General features: G+C 40.9%; 3 protein-coding genes across 3 annotated transcripts; 1 reads left to right on the top strand and 2 right to left on the bottom strand.

Annotated features, from left to right (window-relative positions):
- The first annotated feature begins 1,669 nt into the window (after positions 1-1,669).
- LOC111260020 (coiled-coil domain-containing protein 186) lies at positions 1,670-4,369 on the top strand. The gene is made up of 2 exons (XM_022832466.2): positions 1,670-3,178; positions 3,629-4,369. Exons 1-2 carry the CDS (start codon positions 2,058-2,060, stop codon positions 4,248-4,250), a joined length of 1,743 nt encoding a protein of 580 aa, XP_022688201.1. The 5' UTR covers positions 1,670-2,057; the 3' UTR covers positions 4,251-4,369.
- A 970-nt stretch (positions 4,370-5,339) lies between these two features.
- Spase22-23 (Signal peptidase complex subunit Spase22-23) lies at positions 5,340-7,923 on the bottom strand. Its single transcript, XM_022832489.2, has 4 exons — positions 7,358-7,923; positions 6,627-6,789; positions 6,080-6,313; positions 5,340-5,674 (listed from the first exon to the last, which is right to left on the bottom strand). The coding sequence occupies exons 1-3, from the start codon at positions 7,498-7,500 to the stop codon at positions 6,080-6,082; spliced, it is 540 nt and encodes a 179-aa protein (XP_022688224.1). The 5' UTR covers positions 7,501-7,923; the 3' UTR covers positions 5,340-5,674.
- Positions 7,924-9,126: 1,203 nt separating this feature from the next.
- Rpn2 (Regulatory particle non-ATPase 2) lies at positions 9,127-13,549 on the bottom strand. The gene is made up of 2 exons (XM_022832485.2): positions 12,597-13,549; positions 9,127-11,891 (listed from the first exon to the last, which is right to left on the bottom strand). Exons 1-2 carry the CDS (start codon positions 13,450-13,452, stop codon positions 9,859-9,861), a joined length of 2,889 nt encoding a protein of 962 aa, XP_022688220.1. The 5' UTR covers positions 13,453-13,549; the 3' UTR covers positions 9,127-9,858.
- Positions 13,550-13,615: the final 66 nt, after the last annotated feature.

The following is a 13,615-nucleotide window of genomic DNA, read 5'->3' as shown; positions in this document are numbered from 1 at the left end:
ATTCGTTTACAAGTCGATGCTCTACAATGATCAAAATGTAAATTTCAGCTTTCTAAAAGATTAGCCTTAAAATTATCTCGATGTGTACACGGATTCAGACTTGCACGATATTTTAAGTTTTTTTTTCTTTTGCAAAAAAGCTTAATTTTTAGTGGTGCTCAAGTAGAACTATGACCTAGTTTGTGTGTGCCGTGATTTACTTGTTAGATGAGTTCCGTTTTGTAGTACCTAGGTGTCAGGATTTTCGAATATTTTCGAACGCCACAACAGTGCACGTAAGCCAAATGCTAAATTGTACTACTCGGAGATCTCTAGTTTATTTTATACCCGAAAATTCGAGCTATTGTCTCTAAACAATCTATATTTGAATATAATTTCCGAGATTTTCAGACAGGAATTAAATTAAAAAAATTAACTTAGTAAAAGCGATTCATTAATAATGTCGTGAATTTTCAAAATGACTTTACTGGATCAGAAAAACTTTTTCTCTTAGCCAGCTACGACTTTGCGAATATTTCTAATTTCAAATTTCTCTACGTTATTAATAGTGGGTAAAGCAAATCAATGGTGTCCAAGGGCGGAATGAATCCTTGACAGAAACGTTTGGGTTTTATGTACGTAAATATGATCGCTGCAACTGTATGCATATAGAAATCTAGTATATATCAATAAGTAATATACTATCAATAAGCAAATGTTATGTTACTAAATTTTCCATGTTTGCTACAACATGTTCAATTATTTGTTATAGGCATGACCAACGATATTAAGCTAGGACAATTTTCGAGAAAAATGGTAGTGCAAGCTTTGAAATAGTTATCTCATAGGTAAGAGTTAAAAAAGGACTTCGTTCTATGGTGAACTAGTTCGGTTCCACATTCGGACAGATATGAATATTTGAAAAAAAAATATAACACACAAATTGTTTTCTCAGGACCTTAACTCGGCTGACCTCAGCTAAAGCTACGAGGAATATTCTCATTCAATGTTTCGAGCTTTACGTTTAATTATATCCCTGCTAAACATCGCTTTAAATGACTGGCCCCTTTGGCATGAAACGAGTCGTGTTTTAGCTGGGCTTCCAACTTATACGACTTCACTAATTTTCCCCAGGTACAATAGGTAAACGCGTAACCACTGCATCATAACAGATACAAAGATGTTTACCAGAACATTATTTAACTATATGTATAACGATATATTGCATTGTTATCTATCGATCTTTTGTGTCACTAATACCCAGCTGACAGCCATAGAAAATTACAAGCACTAATGGAGTCCCTAGCTACCTTTTTCTAACAAAAAGCATAACGCGTCGCCTTGTGCCTGTCGCGGCCATAATTAAGTTATTCACTTGAGCTGATCTAAGCTTGGCGCTTTTTCTAGTTTGTCTCCATTTCGTTCATTCAGTGTGTTGTTTTTTCCGTCAGCTTTCCGAGGCGAGGAGCGAAAGGATGGTGTACCCATGGACTACACAGCAACCATTTCTCCTCGAAACGGAGCACACAATAAGATTAGCTGCCAGGTATCATTTACATGAAAACAAGGACACCTGTGTAAAGCCTTTATGAGTTGGTTAACGTAGCGCCGACTATAACACTGAAATCGCTATTTATAATGCAAAGGGAGGTTTTGGCGCCAGCCGATTGTTGCGCCCCCTAGTCAGGCTTGGGATAACTTTAGGAGTGCAGGAGCATATAATCGGTCCGTAATTTCTCCATATACTGCGATCGCAGAGGCGCCTGTGTGCTCCTTTTGGATGCAAGCCCTTAAGGGCGCATCCCGTGTATCCAGTCGTTCGGAAATCGCCAATATGCGGCGTCCGGTGGGCCAACGCGGTAGTTCCAGGGGACCGCTGTAGGCTGAATAATGTTGCCCTCTATTGAGCTAAGTAACTTCCTCCATAACCTGAATGCTCGGATTACTGTGCTTCCCGCTGTAAATAGAAAATGTTTTGCTGATAGACAAAGACTGACCAGCTGTCCTCATATTGATGTCAATTAGTGCTTTCCACTGATGTACTATTAGTCGTAGGACCTTATTTGTGTTTTGGTAAAATGACAAGCTCCGTAGTTCCGTTTGTGGAGAACGAAATGCCAAAAAGCAACGAACATACAATGGAGGCCTTAGAGACTGAAGTGGGCCAGGATGCGGGTCAGCCGAAGAGACAAGTCATTGAATCACATGCAGTACCTGCAATACCTGAGATACTGAACGGCAATAAAGATGACACGAAATCCATTCCCATACCTTCAGAAGACCATATCGAACATGAGCTTCAAAATGATAATATGAAGAAAAATTATAGGCCCAGTAAAGACACTTCATCCTCTAACGATGGCATGTCTGAAGTAGGTCTCGAAGGAGATGATGAAGAAGATGGTCCAACGATACCGCGTCGTCACTCGGAGACCGAGGTTCTCCTGAATGGTAGGCTTTCCAGGTGTACGACGGAGACACAGTCTATGAAATCAGACTCAGACATGGACCTTTCCTCGGATGAAAACTGCACCAGCCGCCAGCTACAGATAAAAAAGTTAGCATTAGAACAACGCCTTACAGAACTGTCAACAGCTCTAGCAGAAGAAAAAGAGCGTCGCATGTGCGATCTCGCTCACTTTCAAAAACAAAAAGAGGATATGCTAGTCAGGCAAGAACGGCTGGTAAAGGATTTGGAAAGGATCAAGAAGGACAAAGAATCGGCCGTAATGAAATATGCCAAGAGCGAGCATGAAGCCATCACTGCAAGCAAAGCGCGAGAATCATTCGAAAAAAAACTTATCGATACGACAAAAGAAAGGGACGTTTACGTGGCACGAGTGCGGCAGTTAAACCAGGACTATGCCAGACTGCAGTCGAGGTTAGAAGCGCGCGCTGGTGATCTTAATAAACTAGAGAGGATTATTGATCGGCTTACCGATGAGAAAACTAAAGCTCAACATCGCCTTCAGGATTTAGAGAAGTATTGTGATAAGTTGTTAGCCGAACAACAACAGGAACTTGCTAAAATGGCCACCGAACAGTCAAAGGAAATGAGCGAAAAATTAGAGGACAGAAAAACCCGACTTGCCGAATGCCAAAAGGAACGAGATGAACTGTATCAGCGCGTACATCACCTCGAGAACATAAATCGCGTTCATCACGAAAACCTCTCTTTGTCACAAATTGAAATTGAAGGGTGAGCCGTCTATAAAAAGACTACAGTAGCCTTTAATGGGACATACTCATATCTAGATCGTTGCCTTTTTACGTATACGTCGTCGTGGGGTTTTACCCCCCATCAATAATTCGATAAATAGTTATTTTCATTTTTGGTAAATTAACCATACATGCCGTTTGATTACTACATACAAAAAATAATATCTGAACAAACCAAACCTTTTTTTGAAGATTCTCAAATTTTGCTCATCAATTAATCATAATTAAATCCCATGTCAATGGAATTACGCTACTAAACTAAACGCTGTGTTAGATTTAATTGAGTATATAACGCACATTTAACAGATAATATTAATTAAACTCAATAAACTAAGTCAATCAAAATTATTTGCACCGGAAAATTTGTTTATTCCGCTTTTCTAATATAGAGTCGTATGTCTTTTTCTTTTAATTATTTGCGTAATTACAGGCTAAAAGCCAGCTTAGAGCAGGCCATTGAAGATCACGCCGGCTGTGGCCAACGAGAAGCCGAAAGTCTGCAGTTTACGCAGCAGCTCACCGAACGCACATTACATAGCCAAGCAGAAAATCAGCAGTTGAAGGCCCAAGTATCCCTGTTAACAGAGGACCTTAATTCTTTCAGTGATCGTAACACCCAACTAGAACGCGATTTGGCCGATGTATCTGAGAGACTGCGGATTATGTCAAATGAACGAAAATGTCTCGAGATTCGATTCACTGACACCGAAAAAGAACGCGATGCCGCACAGCGCAGGATGCGTGAACTGGAGCATGAAAAGACACAGGTAAGACGCAAAAGTGAGCAAAATATTAAACAGCTCAGCAAGGAGCTACAAATTGCGCGGAAGAAAATCGAAGAGGTCATCAGTGCCAATGATGGCTCGGAATCGAGATTAGCGAAAGATGCAGACGGTGGTGGTGGGGCGACGATTCAACTCGATCAAAAGTTGCTCGTCGAAAGAATTGTCAAGCTGCAAAAAAGCCTTGCGCGTAAGACCGAAAAAATCGAATTTTTGGAAGAACACGCTAAAGAGCTCATGATTGAGTTGAATCGCAAAAAGGGACGGTAACCGCAATCTCGTCTATCATCGTTTCCGTGGGTCGCTTGTGGTAAAAAAGGAAAAACGAAAAGCAAAAAACAGGCTGTGATTGTAAATAAAGTTCGTTGCAGAAATCTAATAATCGAAAATTGCGTAATTATTTTAGACGACGCAATTTAATATGCGTATGTATAGTTTAACTTAGTTTATTAACTAAACACAAATTCAAAATTCTCAAATTTTTCAACCCTACAAATCGTTCTACAATTTTGAATCTTTTTAATGATTCCAATTTGGAAAATGGTAGTTCTGACCACTTAATCCTGAACCGCAATTCCTGCCTAATATTATTCCGTGGTTGGAGTGCACTTAGACCAAAAAATGACTAATGTATTTAATTCGTTCAAAACTAGCGAAATGTAGTAGAGCGAAATCTTTATCGAAAAAGATCACTTTTAATATCAGCTCCGTAAACTCCTGTCAAGAAACTTTTTGATCAGCCCACTTTTAATATTCTATACTCGGAACATTCCAATTAGTAACCACTAAAAGCTAATTGTAGAATGTTGCTTTGCGCTATCCACCATATATCCCATTGTTCTATTGCTGTCTTCAGCCACTTAAATTACCGGGTATTCCCCCCGTATTGAGTATATTATCAACTTCTCATCTTTTCTGTTTAGATCAGGAAGTTTCAGTTCGAACTTCTTTTGCAAAGAATGATTCAATTACGATCTGTCATTTCAGTATAACTATTTCATACGATTGCACGCGCACATCAATTAACTCGAGGTGCAAAACAGCTTTCTTCATTTCTAATAGTCACATTGAAAATTAACAGTTCTTCTAGTAACATCAGAACGATATAAAATATCGCACGCTCAGTACAGTGTGTAATTAAGACCAAACATCGAACATGTTCAACCGCAACTTAGAGAAGTCTCTAATAAAGTGCCTTGTCTTTTTTTACTTCTGCAATTCTGATTGAAACATGGCACACAACACCACTAAGTCTCCATAGTGAGCTCTTGCTAAATTTTTATTTAAGGAAAAAAAAAAGTTCGATTTCAGTGTAAATCAACCCTTGCCTTCGCTAAAGCACTATGAATAACAACGCGCTTTAGTCATTTAAAATATACTTTGTTATCTTATATATATATATCTTTATTACACGTAATTGCCTTACATTGTTAGCTCATTTTCTAACCTATTCCACATCCTGTTTTCTCGTTCGGTTCTGCGGCTGCGAAGAGGTAACATCATGTTTTTTTAGCACAACAATTCACCTAAATTATATTTTTATTATTGTTATATAAGAAACACTCGATACCGCACTAGCTTATGAAATCATTGTAACATTCACTTGTTCACTTTCGCACCATCTTCATATAGCCCATTCTGGGACGACACTTCGCTACGTTCACCAGCAGCTTTTTTTCGCACGTCAGGCACACCTAGTAGAGAATTTGGTCAGATTACATAAATAATTGATAATTTTTTCCGGTGTATACCTAATAAAATCTAATTGTATTCTAGCGGGAAGTTGTACCGGTGAAGAGGATGTAGGTATTCGGAACACCATGACGCCTTTGTGTCCCCCCCCCTCAACGCTAATCACGCGACGTCGTTTCACTTGCTATACGAACAAATGATCAAATTTTACTCATGAACATCATATTTTTATCGCTTTTTTTTGTTTACATAGATCATATTGCAATTAGGGTATTATTCTAATATTTGGGCAAAAATCGAAGTCGTTCTGTCCGTACAATGAAAATGTTTTCGTTTGCGTTTTAACATAGATTCATATATTTTTCGGGTGTATTATTTACACAAGCTGGGAATGGTTAATGATTGACCTATATCCGTGCGTTTTTTGAGTACTCGACGGGAAACTTAAAAACGTGTGATCCAAGACCAGCAAAATTTGGTAAAATTCCAGCGTTAGGGATTACGTTCCAGTTGAGGCTAAGCTTTACTGGAATGTCTCGTAATCCGCGGCCATCGTCCCAGAAATAGTATTTGCTATGCAGGTTCTGAAGCTTGAGGATTGGGTCCTGGCCACGTTGAATGATTTTATCCCATAATACAACCTGTAAAATGATTCACGTAATAAATTAAGATCTTCATCGAGCTTTCTTCACCTGTTACTTGTCAACCAAATTTTCTCCGGCCGAGTTACCCTCCTTAAGTTACTACGAACACTCACCTAAAATGAGGTAATAGTACCTTGACGATGCATCGGAAAATGTAGTGAAAAATTATATTTGATTAATGGCACATTTTTAGAAAAAAAAAAGGACGCGTTGTCCATAACGCCTAAATCTTAGATATTGTTCCCTAATGGAATGCTGAAGCAAATACTTAAGCAGATACTTAATACAGGAAACATCGTTGATAGCCCACCTGATTGACTTTGTTCGTTTTCGTTTCGTATTCAGCCGCAAGGTAAAGGAAGAGCTGTTTCACGTTCCAGTTAAAGACTTCAGTCAAATTGGCATCGATGTCGAATGTGATCACGCCGAGATCTAGTTCCTCTTTGGATACCGTATAATCTGGCACACTTTTGCTGCAAAGCAATTTTATTTCAACGCACTTAAAAGTCCTGCTCTGCCTTGAAATGTCTGATTTTATAGAGCTCGAATTAACCTGCTTGTGCAATATATACGGCTAGACTAAACTAAGTTGCTCTCTAAGGATCGTAAAACAGAACCTTTAGTCGGAACAAATTGGATATTTATAGGAAATTTCTTTATGTTGACGCATCTCAAAACCTCTAACTCTTCATGTCATCGCCTAGACATGCGACGATATTCCCGAAACACTGTTTGTAAACAATGAAACATCAACTTAAGTTTTTCCCTTTAAATTGAAACCCCCATAAACCTCTATATTAACACAATAACAAAATACATAATAATCTGCTTAAAATCTTCTAACAATAACTTCCTTTCCATTATCACAACGTAACATTTAGTTGCTTGGCAAATATCTCTGTTCGATTTTAAAGTGAGAATTTTCTTTTGATTACACATAGGACTTTACGGAAAATCGTATTAATCCTCATCTACGTAGACTTGAGTCCGGGCTGACAAGATAGAGCGTTCACTATCGAAACCAACGGCAAAATCACTTACACAACTACTTTGACGGTAGACAATTTGACATCTGTCGCATAATTATTGAACGCTGTCGATAAGAAGAACACGAACGTCATAGCAGTTAGCGCGCTCAGCATACAAGCCAAGATCGCATGCAACCGTGTCCACAACGAATGCATTGCGAAATCCTGAAGGATTCAGAGCACGACACAAAACAACTCTATATGCCTTAAATTCAGCGAGTAGGTTTACTCTCTTCGCAGCTTTTTGAACACGTCCACTTGCTTGCCAGATGGAACGCTAGAGTGTATGTGTGGTTGTAGCGGGTGCTGCCTGATCCAAATGCTCTTCGCAGGTGCTAAACAAGAACGACACGTCAGGAGCAAAACATCAGCTGTCAAAGGGTTCTGCGTCGTGGAAAGGCATATTTTCGAGCTCGAGAAAAGCTAACCGCTCGTAGAGAATCTCCTTTTCAAGACGATATACTCACATGGGAAGTCGTGCTGTTTTTGCTACCTAAAGATAGAGCTTCAGAGAGATTCAAGTGAGAATGGTTCACTTAACGACTTCGCCAGCATCGCCTATATCGGCCGCCATATCCGGGTGCTATGCGACTCTAGTTCACACAAAGTTCTTGTATCGCGTGAGCTAATGTCATGGGCATGAAGTCGTCTGGTCAAATATAAAAAGCTGATATCGGCTGAGTTGGTAGCTCAGACTGCTATTCTAATGTAGAACGATATTTTTTATTAATCATCGTATTAAACATTTGTAAAATACTAACAAAGAAATATAGCGAAGAAAATACTTTTTACTAAACATACGATTGTGTGAAACTCATATTTTTTCATTGATCGTCGCTTTAGCTGAGTAATCGAGTCAGTAATTGCCGCTCTAATCGAATTATTTTAACTTGGAATTAGCTGTGGCTCCGGTATTCATTGAAAAGCATGTCTTATATCATATTCGAATATATTTAATTATTATATAGGCCGCCAGACAAAAAAGATTTTGATAGAACAAAGGATTCTTTGTGATTCCGACACTAAAGTATATATTGCATTAAAAAGTAATACAAATGGGTAGTTCACAAATGAACGAAATCGTGGTGATTGAGAGAATATTTTTTGTATTTTACTTTTGGTACTAAACTTGTTAGGCATTATTTCAGCCGACTACCATCCAGCACAAAGTGAAGTATGTCCACACTTGGATTTGAATTTAAAACACGATTTATAAGTTTATTACCCGAACACATTCCCTCTGTACCACAAAGGGCCAGGTATTTACACTGTTTGTATACTGTAATAGGTGCTTCAAGCTCGCGTTTGGGGTAGATAGGCGACAATATCAAGCACCGGCCTATGCATAGATTTGCCTACTAATTACAATCATATGTAACTTTGTGTACAATTAGAAAAAATAATTTTATTAGAAAATTATTTCTCAAATATTATCTACATTAAGATGATGTTGAAAATTGAATCGTGCGAATTTTTATAGAATATACGTTTCGCCTGCTTCAACTCACGCAGTGGGGCCTAAAGGGGATAGGGAAAACCGCGAGTATAAAATCAAAATGTGTTTGTAAAAGATGATATAAGGATGACAATATAGTATATTACTAGAACTATGCTCAAGGCACTAAAATATTAGACAATACATAAAAAGCTTGTCATATTACTACATGGATGTTATTATTATTAGTGATTAACTCACCCCATAGTTGTAAACCACGAGACTTAATTCACGCATACAGAAACGACGACATATGTAGTTATATGTAATAAATTAAAACAAACGAATTCAGAAAACTAGCTCATATGAAGTTTATTCAGTACCGTTGCCTACCTTATCCAGCACTATATTCAACCGGGGTAACATTGCACCCTGACTGTCATTTACGCCTAGCCAGACTTTATTACAATTATATTTATGATGTTTTATGCCGAATAACTAATTGTCTTATCATTTACCACCAGCCTGAAACCGCCGCCTTTCGTTAAAGCAGAACGTTTATTGCGTTTTGTTGTTGTCGCCGTCATTTAGTGCCAATGCTGTTTGCCAAGTGTAAAATCTAAGATACTGAATGCATAGACGTTTGCGGTTAGCGCACCAAATCGCCATGAGTTGACCAGATAAGCAACTCTAACTTCTTTTAAACAGCCGGCACCGATACGCCAGAGTCGTTCTTCACTGTGTGGTTTTGTTGTATTTGATGATGATTTGTATGTCACTCTAACGGACATAATTGCAAATGCGCACTCGCCACTTTTTGTTTGCCCATCTTGCTGTAGTTACCGTATTTTCTCGTTGTTTTTTTTCACCGCTTATTCGCATGTTTCTGTGCTAAGAGCATTCCATAGCCGAATCACAACGTCACTAACGGTTCTCTTCATGTCGATTGCGGGCTTACTGTCAGTTGCGTACTTTTATCGTTTTCTCAAGTGCCTTAGTAGGTCATTAATTAATATAGCACATGCTTGAAGACCTGCTAGAACTACTTCTGTTGTTTAGACTCACTGAAGTTGTTTGTTTTATTCTTCATACTCGAATGGTTCGGGAGGTTCCGGCTCCTGCTCGTCTTGGGCGACCGCAAGCCCTCCAGCGACCACTGGCTCAACTAGCTCTTCGTCCTGTTCTGACTTCGTGTCAAGCATTAGGATAACGCCTCCAATCGAGACGTCCTTTACGGGCCGGTAACGTGCGCCTTCGTTCATCTGAATTACCTTGAGCTGTGGCCGCACAACACGTGCGGGATTGGCAAGAATTTCGAAGTTGGGTTCAGGTTTTTTCTCCTCTTCTTTAGCTTTGGCTTCAGCATCTTCTTTTATCTTTGCGTCGGCCTCTTCTTTGGCCTTGACATCCTTGTCGTCAACATCCATTTTGTCTTCGCCTTCTTCCTTGGCCTTCTCCCTTTGGCGTTTTTTCGCGGCGGCCTTGAACGTGATGGAGAGAACGGCCGTCATAACTTTTTCGCGCTCCTTCTCCTTCTTCTCCTCTAATGGGGGCGGATACGCGTACGTTGATGGTTTAACGTTCGAGCGGAACTCAATCTTGGGCATCGCTAACGACGAATTTAGACCGATGACGCACGAAGGTGTAAATGCAAGCGACAGGAAGTGGCTGAACGGGAACCAATACCAAAACTGGGTAAAGCCAAGCATGCCGACAATGGCCGGGATGTTAACGTGGCCAGTGCGCGACAATAGACCGGCAGTTACATTTCGGCCACCTGCATCGATAATGCCCTGAGCGATGATTGCGCCGAATTTCGCCATCACGTCTTCGTGCTTGTCCGCAATGACTTTTTGGTAGAGGGACCGAAGCTCCTTCACCTTAGGACAAACAACTTCACTCTGTTGGATCAATACCAGAGCGGTTGCAACGAGAGCGCCCTGCCTAACAAAATTCACAGGGTCGTTGGTCATCGGCTCAAGAAGAGCCAATGCTTCTTTATTGCCCGTTCCGGCACATGAGATGCCGAGAGCCATGGCAGAGCCGTACCGCACGTTTGGATTGTAGCTTTCCGATAACAGAGACACGACACTAGGACATTGTTCTGGTGTGCGGATCAGTAGGAAGCCGAGAGCCTCTACGGCGGCACGCCGTACGTCGTCATTAACATCGGACACGGCGAAATGCAGCAGCTTCTTGATCGACGCATTATTCTCCGAGCCACAATACGCCATCGCAATGGTATGCATCGCCGAGCGTCGTAACAGGGGATCTTTATCGCTGGCCAGTGTATCGATGACGCTATCCGCTTGCTCCATGCGGCCGAACATGACGAACGCGATACCAACTGCCAAACCTCGAAGAATCTTCTCGTGTTGAGTCTCTTTTGCGTACACCACCATATCATCAATGGCCGCACCCGCACCCGAACCCAGCATGACCAGGCCCATCCCGACGCCAGCGGCCTCTCCCGTAACAGCATCGTCTTGGTAAAGATTGAACTTCAGCTGTTCGTAAACATCTGCCCGATGCGTGCACATAGCGGCTAGACCCACTCCGAGACAAGCTCCATGGCGTATGATTTCATTCTGAGCGTCTTTTAGCTGTTGAACGAGGTAGTCTATAATTGCGGCACCATGGTGGGCATGGATCAGTCCTAACGCATAAAGGCCGCCACCTTCAGTGTAACCTGATGAAGTGGTGCTTTCCTTAGGAAGGTACGGTCCCATGAGTTGGAGAGATTCTTTCTCGTGACCTTTATGAATGACGCCAAGGGACGAAACGGCAGTAAATTTAGCCCAATTTGTTGCTCTGGCCAACCAGTCGAGGTTATCTCGTAGGAACGCGTCCGAGGTGGTCCCACAGTGCATGAGCGCATTGGCGATCACCGTCGCCGTGTGGCAGATGCTGTTGCGGACAGCTTCCTTCGTCTGCTTTAGTATAAGCAAATCGGAATGGTTGGACCGGATCAGAAACTGCAGGTGCAATCCGATGGTCAGTTCCCCCGACAGAACTCTAATAAGCTTGTCTAATAACTCATCACCAGTCTTCTCAATCTCGCCGGGCTTCTTCTTATCTTTACTCTCCTCTACCGTTGGAGGAGGGGCCTCGCCTAGGTTTATATTAGGAAAAAAGAACAAGAAACTTACTTTTACTGCACAGAAAATATTGATCTAACAGGAACATAAATCGGGGTTATAGATATATGGAAGAATTGAAGAAAGCCCTACCCACTCATTTTCAAGTATGAATAGAATGAAAATTATTTTCAACCACCGATTGCAAATCAATATTAGCACTACAATTTGACACTACAATTTTTTTCGTTGCTAAAATTGTTTCACAAAAAAGCAGCACTCGTTATGAGAAACTTCGCGTTAAGATGGATCAAACCTAAAACTTACTTGGACTTCTAAGCTAGACTTTCGTTGAAACTGATTTTGTTGTTAATGGATCGTTAATTTTAATAAATATTCGAATTGATTTTGCACATGTTTTAGTCACTTCTTTTTCTTTAGTAAAAAAACATCGTTCCTAATATGCAGTAAGCCATATTCCCCCAGTCGATCGATTAGTTATTTTCATTAACTTGCCTGTAGAAGTATACTTCACTTACTTTCCTTAACTGAACTCATATCAACACATTGTATCTGAAGCCTTATATAAATATATAATTATCTGAAGTGTTTAATACGCAGTACACCTGAAAGATAAGGTTCGAGAGAATTTTAGGTAACCAAGTCACTCACATGCCTGGGTAAGTAACTCAGCAATGAATTAGCAATAACCGGTTTTGATCTTTTAAAGGAAATATTACCTGACTTGGTAGGTGCCATTCCTCTAAGGGCCTGGATAACACGAATAAGAAACTGTTGCGTTCCAGACTCGTACAAATCGAACGCAATCTGGTACGCCATTAACTGCTGCTCCTTGTGAACGGATCGCACCAACCTTACCAGCACATCGGCGGTTGAGGGAGCGTCATCCAGGGAAATGAGACATTGCACCATATTGATGTAATCAGGTTGTTCTAGTCCTTTGTAGAGAATTACGAGAACTCGAAGAACTTGGTCACGAAAAGATCGGTTCTGAATGAGTGTCATTGCGATTCGCAGGCTATGCTGCAGCATTTTACTAACGTCATCTGACTGTTTGATCGCTTTCTCAAATACGTCCATACGCCGGGTTTCCAATGCTATGCCAACGGCTTGACGAAATTGTCCATGTTCGAGACAGCGTTCGAACATCTTGTTGACGATTGCCTCGAGCTGGGGGTTGATCCGAACGGCTTGCAATGATCCGGATGCAGCATTTTTCTGACGGACTTCAGTATAGTCATCAATCGCTTTAGAAATTATGGTCTGAACGAATTCGCTTGTTGAATTAATGTCGAACAAATCCTCGGCTTGTAGAGCAAAGTCCAACGAATCCTTGAACGAGCCTAAGTGATAGTACACTTTCGAGGCGACGAGAGCCGCTAGCTTGCGATGTGGAAATTGTTGGTCTTCATACAGAATCTCGATCTTCTCGATCGCCTCGGATATCTCAGCCCAAAATTCATCGACGATTTGGTCAAGTTTTGAAAGAGCGAAAACTTTTAGCTCCGTCTGGTTCTCATCAAGGAGGGAGATGATGCCCTGGGCGGATGTCAGAGGGATAGTCCCTGCCACCATTCTGCTGGTCTTTGGCACACACTCTGTTCAATTACTGCTCAAATCGCCGAACGTGAGCTTTTTGGTACAAACAAAACTTACTTTGTCATTATAGACAGTGCAATAGCCGTGCGAGCAGACAGGCGCTGTGAGCGACACCGGCTCCTGTTTACTATATTTTTTT

This window comes from Varroa jacobsoni, unplaced genomic scaffold, assembly GCF_002532875.2.
Source record: "Varroa jacobsoni isolate VJ856 unplaced genomic scaffold, vjacob_1.0 scaffold_392, whole genome shotgun sequence".
Classification (NCBI taxonomy): Eukaryota; Metazoa; Arthropoda; class Arachnida; order Mesostigmata; family Varroidae; genus Varroa; species Varroa jacobsoni.
The sequence above is the reverse complement of the archived record's forward strand: the minus strand, read 5'-3'. Positions and strand labels throughout refer to the sequence as shown.